The 8594-nt window shown below is 34.7% G+C and overlaps 1 protein-coding gene across 2 annotated transcripts in view; it reads left to right on the forward strand.

The window, feature by feature from the left end:
• Positions 1-8594, forward strand: part of ZDHHC21 (zinc finger, DHHC-type containing 21) — a 47805-nt gene that overhangs the window by 34339 nt on the left and 4872 nt on the right. For both annotated transcript variants that reach the window (XM_006754226.2, XM_006754227.2), the window contains exon 7: positions 1783-1899. In XM_006754226.2, coding sequence (XP_006754289.1) covers positions 1783-1899 — 117 coding nt within the window. The remainder of the gene's footprint in view (positions 1-1782; positions 1900-8594) is intronic.

Below are 8594 nucleotides of genomic sequence, written 5' to 3' on the forward strand. Positions count from 1 at the left end.
GGGTCTCTGTGGCTCTGTTTCTGAATTTCCTCTTCTTGTAAGGACACCAGTCAGATTGGATTAGTGCTCCCCTTGAAGGCCTCGTTTTAACTTAGTCGCCACTTTAAAGGCCATGTCTCCAAATACAATGACATTCTGAATTGTGTTAGGAGAGACAATTCAGCCACAACACTAATTGTGTAGTCAAGATCTTGAATAGTAAATGGTTTTTTGTGATAAATTTTCCCAAGCCAATTTTTGGATTAAAAAAAATCCTATATTGAAAAAAACAACTCCCCCCCTCACCAGGCCATGTGTGTGTAAATGTGGAACACAAAACAGCGTAGGCGCTTTTTACTGAGCCTTTAAAATGACTGCCTAACATAACGCCACATACCACGTTAAGTGTCTTGGTGTATTTTGAGTTTTTCCAGGCTAATGAATTGGGTAATTTGGGAGTGGAATCAGAGTTCTGCTGGAGTGTGGTGGGTGATCACTGTGATACACAGGAAAACATCCGTTCTTCGGTTTCAAGCAAGTGCGTTATGTTCAATGGCCTCCTGGCTTTCAGTATTGCTACCAGAATACCTTTAAACCATAACCTGAACCAATATTATGCAGTGTGTGGTTGGTTATGTCTGGGGGGTCCTTCCCATTCATTTCTTGCTTTTATCCACTGTAGCCATTTTATATCAAAGTTTAGCAATAACAGGTTTCTGGGAGAAGTCTTGTTCTTTCATTCTCTCTCACTCCTCTGGCATATTTGGTTGGTAACAGTGAGGGCATGTGAAATGCTACTCCTCGTTTTCTTACCAGTTGTTTTATTTTTATTTTTTTGTATCTTTTAAGTGGGCACTGGCTTCCCGCAGGCACCTGAGCTTCCCTCGCAGCCCCGGCTTCGTCCGGAAGGTCCTCTGGAAGGACGTCCAGTCTAACTAGCACATTATGCTTTTATTATTATAGATCATATTGTGTTTTGCAAAGTTGTGCTGTCTCTCTGAATAAACTGCATATTTCTTGAGGGCACGGACTATATTTTTATAATTTTTTCTATATAGCAGAGTGTTTGCAATGCTGGTTAGGTGAGTAGATGGTTGAATGAAGTGAGGCTGAAGAGAACTATCCATATGATCCTATAATTTGCTCCCCCCCCCCCCATTTTGACTAAATTACATAATCTCAGTTACTTGGTCACTTGATCTTAAGGGTTTTTGCAGTGCAATAGTAAAATGTACTTTCATGGAACCAGTGATTCTATACCATCTGTTTTGTATTTTGGAGGTTTTTGCTATAAATAATAAACAAGCATGGCTGATTAGCAACCTTTGGGTTGAGGCTTTTTGGCACAATAGAATAGTGAAATCCTATTTTTAATCTTGCTGCTTTGAAATTTAAAAATACATATTGATTAAATGAAATCATCTCCAAAGGGAAGAGTATTTCTTTTAAGATAATAAGGAGAGCCCTGGCCAGGTGGCTTAGTTGGCTTAGTTGGTTGAAGCATCATCCTGTAAATCAGAATGTTGTGGGTTCCGCTCCCTGTTGGGGCACATGCCGGGTTGTCGGTTCGATCCCAGTCAGGTTGCATATGGGAGGCAACTGATCCATATTTCTCTCACATTAAGGTTTTTCTCTCTGCCTGCCTGTCTCTATACAATCAATAAAAACATAGCCTCGAGTGAGGATAAGTAAATAAATGCTTAGATAATAAGGGGGAAATGTTACGGCTCAATTCTTGATTATTATTGCAGCTACATAAGTAACTTTTAAATTGTTTTTAAGACTTTCTTTTTCTTCTTACAGGACCTCTTTATTGTTAGACATGAATTGGCCATAATGAGACTAGCTGCCTTTATGGGCATTACTATGTTAGTTGGAATAACTGGACTCTTTTATACTCAACTAATTGGCATCATCACAGTAAGTATATTTTTAATGTAAAATATTGTATTTATGAACATATTGCCTAAGTATGAACTTAATTCTAAAATGTTACAGAGAGTTTGGAAATTAGAGGAGAAAATTACCCAGAGTCATTTATCCCCATTGTCAGAAGCCTGTGTAATTTTAAAGTAGTTATAATCAGTGTACAGAGTATACATACAATTTTTCATCCTGCCTTTAACATTTAGCATAAACCATTTTTGTATAGCTGTGGACTCCATAAGCAATCTCTCCCCTGCTGATCAGGGTCGGTGTGCAGTTACTGTTTTCTGTATCACAAAGGACACTACTTTGTGGAAATGGAGTTACTGATAGAAACACTTTATTAGTGATTAAACCTTATTTTTGCATGTACATATTAGCTAAATGGGATTTAGCACAACAGAAAAGATCAAAAAGTGTGAGAAATATTGATAAGAACTTAAATGTTTGACAATACATGGCATTGCAGAAGATGTAGGGTAAACACTCTTCTCATATATTGGTTGGGGTGTAAATTGGTATATCCTTTTTGAAGGACAAATTATCAGTGTCTGAAAATTTAAAATGCACAGTCCTTTCTTTACACATCCTGTAGAGACTATTTAATTATATGTTAATAAACATGTAATTTAAAAAAGATCTTCATTATTATACTATATATAATGTATGTATTATATATGAAAACTGAAGTGATTATCAGAATGTATTCAATGAAAGAAATGTAAGAAAAAAACAGATCAGAATTTACTCTAAAGCAATAGTATTCAAGAAAGTATGGTACCGGCATAAAGATAGACATATTGATAAATGAAATGGAATCGAGGATCCAAAGTATACATGTATCCTTATGGACAATTATTTGCAATAAGGGTGCCAAGACTGTTTAATGGGGGAAGGTAAAGTCTTTTCAAAGAAATGCTGCTGGGACAACCAGCTATCCACATGCAAAGGAGTAAAATTAGACCCTTACCTCACGCCATGGACATACTAGTATATGAACTCAAAATGGACCATATACCTAAATGTAAGATCTGAAATTATAAAAATTATAAAACTCATAGAAGAAAACAAATGCTCGAGTCTTGGGTTAGGCAGTACTATCTTAAATATGACACCAAAAGTGCAAATGACCAAAGAAAAAAATTGATAAATTGGACTTACTCAAAACTTTTGTGATTCAAGGGACACTATTAAGAAAGTGGGTGTGTGTGTGAGAAAACAGCTCACAGAATGGGGGAAGTATTTGCAAATCATGTATCTGATAAGAGATTTGTATATAGAGTATATAAAGAACTCTTATAACTCAATCATAAAAAGATACTCTAATTAAAACATGGGATAAGGATCTACATGGGAATTTCTTCAAAGAATATATACAAATGGACATTAAATACATATAAAGATGCTCAGCATCATTAGTCATAAAGGAAATGAAAGTCAAAACCATAATGAGGTTTTGACTATAATAAAAAATATACCAACAAACGTTGGTGATTCATTATAAAGTGCTTATAGTGTAGTAATTCAGTCATAAAGTAATTCACAATTACAGTAATCCCTCGATTTTGCAGACCTCGATTTAATGGACTTCAGATTTAATGGACTCAATTTCCAGTCTGTAGTTCATATGTGAAAATTAACACCCTATTAATTTTAAAATGCTTTTAACCAAGATTTGCTTATAATTAAATTAACGGGTTTTCTTGTTTGTTTGTTATTCATTTACTGCTATTTTTAACAACTTTTAGTGAATAAGATAAAATAATTAGAAATTACTTAAATTTAAAAATAGTGGATTTCTAATCAATTTCCAAGGTTAAAAGTCAACACAACCAGATGTTTCTGTGGACTAGACTGATCTTAAGCCCAATTTTAAAGAATTATCTTTTATTATTTTTAGATTTAATTTTAAACAGGATTTAAATATATGTGCTTGTATATTTTTACTAAAATTAATATTGACGTTAAAGTGTTTTCAAAGCAATCAACTTTAAAGCGTTCTTTATTTAGGGAACACAGATTATTCTAATTTTTCCTTACTTAGACTGTTTAGTCTTTTTTTTTTTCTGTTTCTGAATGAAATGGGTAGTGATGGTAGTTATTAGTGTAATTGATGTCAGAATTTCTTATTGAGCAATAGTTCACACACAGCCAAGAATAGTGTTCATCTGACAACCACCAATACTAATGGTGCTGGGTGATGGTGTCAGTCATGTTTCCAGTCACTGGGCTTGGAGAGAGTTAATCAAGAAGTGCAGTAACAGCTGGCCCAGCGCTTCTGGCGAGCTTCTGACAGTGAGCTATTGTATGTGTGACAGTGCTCTGACAGTTTCTCTGAATGTGGTATACAGGCATTTTTGTTTTCTGGGCACCGTGGAGTTTATGTAATAGATTAAGCTTTTGGTGGGGTCTCTGGGGCTTAGTGTTTTTCTCAGTTGTGGTGAGGTTTGGGGTAGGGTGGGGAAGATGTATTTACTTGCAGTTTTGTAAAAGGCTTTAAATTCTCAAAGAAAAAATTGAGTTTTTGCTTTTGTCTCATAGGTACTATTGTTGGACTCTGCTTGAATTGCTAAAGGTAGCTTAAAGCAAAGCTTTTCCAGTTAAAAGGGGAAAAGGTCTTTCCCCTACCCCGCCCCAGTACTGGCTCATGGTTACCTAAATAAATACAGAAAGAATTACAATGCAGGGGTAACTTAATTTTAACTTGGTTATATTATGCAATGAAAAGTATCTTATGTTCACCATGTTAAATTAGTTTAAATGAGATTATCTATTAAATAACATTCTCATTAGCAGACAGTTAGTGGGTTTACCTGCCTTTTAATATATACCCAGAAATGTAGTTCTGAGATTATTAATCCTTATAGTTAAATTTTGCCAAGTATCCCACTGAGTCAGTGTGGTGAATTAGCAGCATTCAGTACAATCTCTGTACAAATTATGTTTAGTTTACTCAACTCCAAACCAGCATTGCAAATATGGAAAATAATTTAAATCTATTTGTGTAATAGTGTAGGGGAATAGTGCATTTTAATTTTCTTAAAGCATTACTAATTGCTTGAGTGATTAAATAGAAGTGTTTTTATTTGGTTAGGAGGCTAAACACTTAGAGTTTTCCTTTTACTTGCAATTTTCCACACATCGGATTTTAATCTGACTTTAAAACATTATAGGATTGGCGAAAACAGTGACTCATTTATAGTAACTTGTAGATCTTCTCTCTGTCATATTCCATCATTAGGTTAGTTACTCTCCATGTCCCAGCCAAAGGAGCACATTTGCTCATCTTCTATTGATAACCAAAAATCCTACTGAAAGTAGAATTTTGTATTAAAAATGTAAGAGTAGTAAACCTTATGTGTTGATCACAAACATAATTTTTCAGTTGTTTCCAGTGCTTAGTGTAAGGCTTATTTATACAATATATTAGTGTGTGTAACCATCCTCTCTGGAATCCTCTGTGTTTCTGTATAATTATTTCTTGTAAACTTGACTGATTTCACTAGCCTGTAAGCTCCTGATGCTAAGGACTGTGTCATAATAGTTGCTTAGTAAATTTTTGATAGATGGATTAATGAGTAAATGAATCTTGGCTTATGTACTTAGTACTTGGTTTTCAACTAGGTTGTGGACGTTGGATTTTATTAGCATAGTCACCCACAGTCCTGGTCATTTTAACTTTTATGATAAAAACCATGCTTTTATTTAAACAATTTTTGAAAGTTGCATCCTGATATAATTGAGATATTGTATTTCCAAGCCTTTTCAGAAAGTGTTTAGTAGGCAATATGAAATAAGAATGAGGACCGCCATTTATTGAGGAGTTAAGGGCTCTAATGTATATTAACTCCTTTAGTCACTGTAAAAGACCTATGAGGCAAGTATTATTATTCAAAAATTGAGATACAGACTTTTAGTAACTTCCCTAAGGTTTTATATAGCCTGAAAAGAACTATGGGAATTATTTTGGAAAGAAATTTTCAGTGTCTATATATATGTAAGATCTCCTGTCCACTCACTTTAGTTCCGTGATAGATTAAATCCTTATGTGAATTTCAGATTTCTAATAAACTATATAGCTGGCCCTCTGTTGGAGATGGATGCTTAAAGAACCATTTATTTCAAATGAGGAATAGCATGAGTTCTGGCTTTAGAGGAGGGGAAAGAGCTGATAGTATCAGGAAATGCTTTCTCTTTGCACTGCTGATCTAAATTAAAATTAAGGAATCATGCTATTTCTGTCCATGTTCAGTTTGTTTAGTGCTGCAAACATATATTCAGTACTCACTTGGAACAGTACGTACTAGTAGATGCTATGGAAGATGCAAAGTTAAATGAGCTTTTTGCTATCCGTATGTAGATCAGAGGTGCTAAAAAGCCAAGCAAAGGTTTACCTTAGAATTAGTAGAAGTTAGTAATAAATAAAACAGGTATAAATCTCTAGTTCTGAAAAACTTTTTTGAATGGTTCATTAGTTCAATTTAAATCCACAGAATCAGGTATGTACAACAGCATTAGAAGCATAATAACAGCAAAGAGTGCAGGCAATGACTGAGGTAAGATTGAATTGTCTTCAGGGAGGCTTTCAGATAGAATGTTCTTACTTAATTCAAGTCTTCAGTTTGAAACTCCATTTTGAACATGTTCGTAAGCTTTGCACAGTGGCAGTAGCATAGCTAATGAGGTTTATCCGAGGTGCAATTATTACTAATCAAAAATGTTTCCAGAGTTAATGAGGCTGAGAAGCAGTGATTCTTGCTTCCAGACTTAAAAGTGATAGTTATAGATATAAAGGAAATTGTCGGGTGTGTCAAAGGACTCTTTACATTCTTCTTCCCTGTGACAACATATATGGCAAAGTGTTGGTGAGAATGAACTCAAAGCAGGATAAGTTAGTTGGATGGATTGTATCATCAAAGTATCTATTTCAAGAGGACTAAATTCTCAGGTCTGTCAACCAGGAAACTTCTGGTGATAAATTCTTCCTCTTTGCCCCTCTCCCTCCAACTTTTCTAGTAGGCAATGAATACCTCCCTCTTATTTTCTGCTAGGAACTCCCCCCCCCCCCACACACACACACTTTAGATATAATCTTATTAGTTAGGACACCCTTTTCTTTTTTTATAATCATATTTTCTTAGGCTGAGTCTGAAAGATAATTTCTTAGGGTAAGGTCAGCCATCTGGAAAATTATGAAGTATTGATTGATTTAAGTAAGGCCTACATTTCTGTAAGTCTTGCTATTTCTAGTTTATTTTTTTATTTTTTATTTTTTTTAGAAAATAAATTTTCAGTTTCTAAAAATAAGAAAGCATTCTCATATAGCTCTTAGTTATTCAGGCTAAAGAAAGTCTTAGCTATTTGATCATTAGACCATAATCAAAACATAAATATTGCCGAAACCGGTTTGGCTCAGTGGATAGAACATCGGCTTGCGGACTGGAGGGTCCCGGGTTCGATTCCGGTCAAGGGCATGTACCTGGGTTGTGGGCACATCCCCAGTAGGGAGTGTGCAGGAGGCAGCTGATCGATGTTTCTCTCTCATCGGTGTTTCTAACTCTCTGTCTCTCTCCCTTCCTCTCTGTAAAAAATCAATAGAATATATTTTAAAAAACAACAACAAATAAACAAAAAACATAAATATTTCTCTGGAAATAAGATATTCTGATAGTAGAGAGCATAAAATAAAAACTTGTTTCATATTATTCCTTAAAGAATGAATTTTTCTGGATAGCTGAATTTTACATACAACTAATAATTTATATTTATACTCCTCCTTAAAGATAGCAGTTTTCTTATTTGTCATTTTCTGATGGCCATCAAAGGCATTGAATCTTTTATATTGAATGGAATTAGTTATGTGCACCAAAACCTATTTTAATTAGTCTTTGTGTGTGTTTCCCTATAATATTCCATATTTCTTCGCATTATAAGCAGAAAAAATTATTTCAGATCTAATTTGACACTAGCTTACGGTTGGAAATAGCTTACGGTTTTCCATGTTCCAGTGAGTAGTAACTTCTTCCTTTTTCTAGTTTGCTGTTTCTGTTGTGCTTATGCCTATGATAGCATAATAAATTGTGCTGCTCTGAGTATGTGCAGATGTCAGTGCAAAAATTTTGTGACATATTTAGTTCACATATAAATTGTACTGTTTTCTTATAACATGAGTCAGGATAGCTGAGTTTCAGAGAGGTAAGCATTTGCTATTTCTAGAGGAAAAAATAGCCTTTATGTCTACCCTCACAAATTGTGTTCATAAAGTCACGATAAACGTCCCATCCTCTGATAGAATAACCATCTGTTTATGATGACTTAATAGGCAGTAGTCTACTATTTTCTTTTTTTTTAAATTTAATTAAATCTTTATTGTTCAGATTATTACATTTGTTCCTCTTTTTTCCCCCCATAATTCCCCTCCTCCCAGTTCCCGCCCCACCCCTGCCCTCACTCCCCACCCACTGTCCTCATCCATAGGTGCACAATTTTTGTCCAGTATCTTCCCACATCTCCCACACCCCTTTCCCCCCAAGAATAGTCAGTCCATTCCCTTTCTATGTCCCTGATTCTATTATAATCACCAGTTCATTCTGTTCATCAGATTATTTATTCACTTGATTCTTAGATTCACTTGTTGATAGATGCGTATTTGTTGTTCATAATTTGTATCTTTACCTTTTTCTTCTTCT

The sequence above is a fragment of the Myotis davidii genome, unplaced genomic scaffold (assembly GCF_000327345.1).
Source record: "Myotis davidii unplaced genomic scaffold, ASM32734v1 scaffold1471, whole genome shotgun sequence".
NCBI classification, from domain to species: Eukaryota; Metazoa; Chordata; class Mammalia; order Chiroptera; family Vespertilionidae; genus Myotis; species Myotis davidii.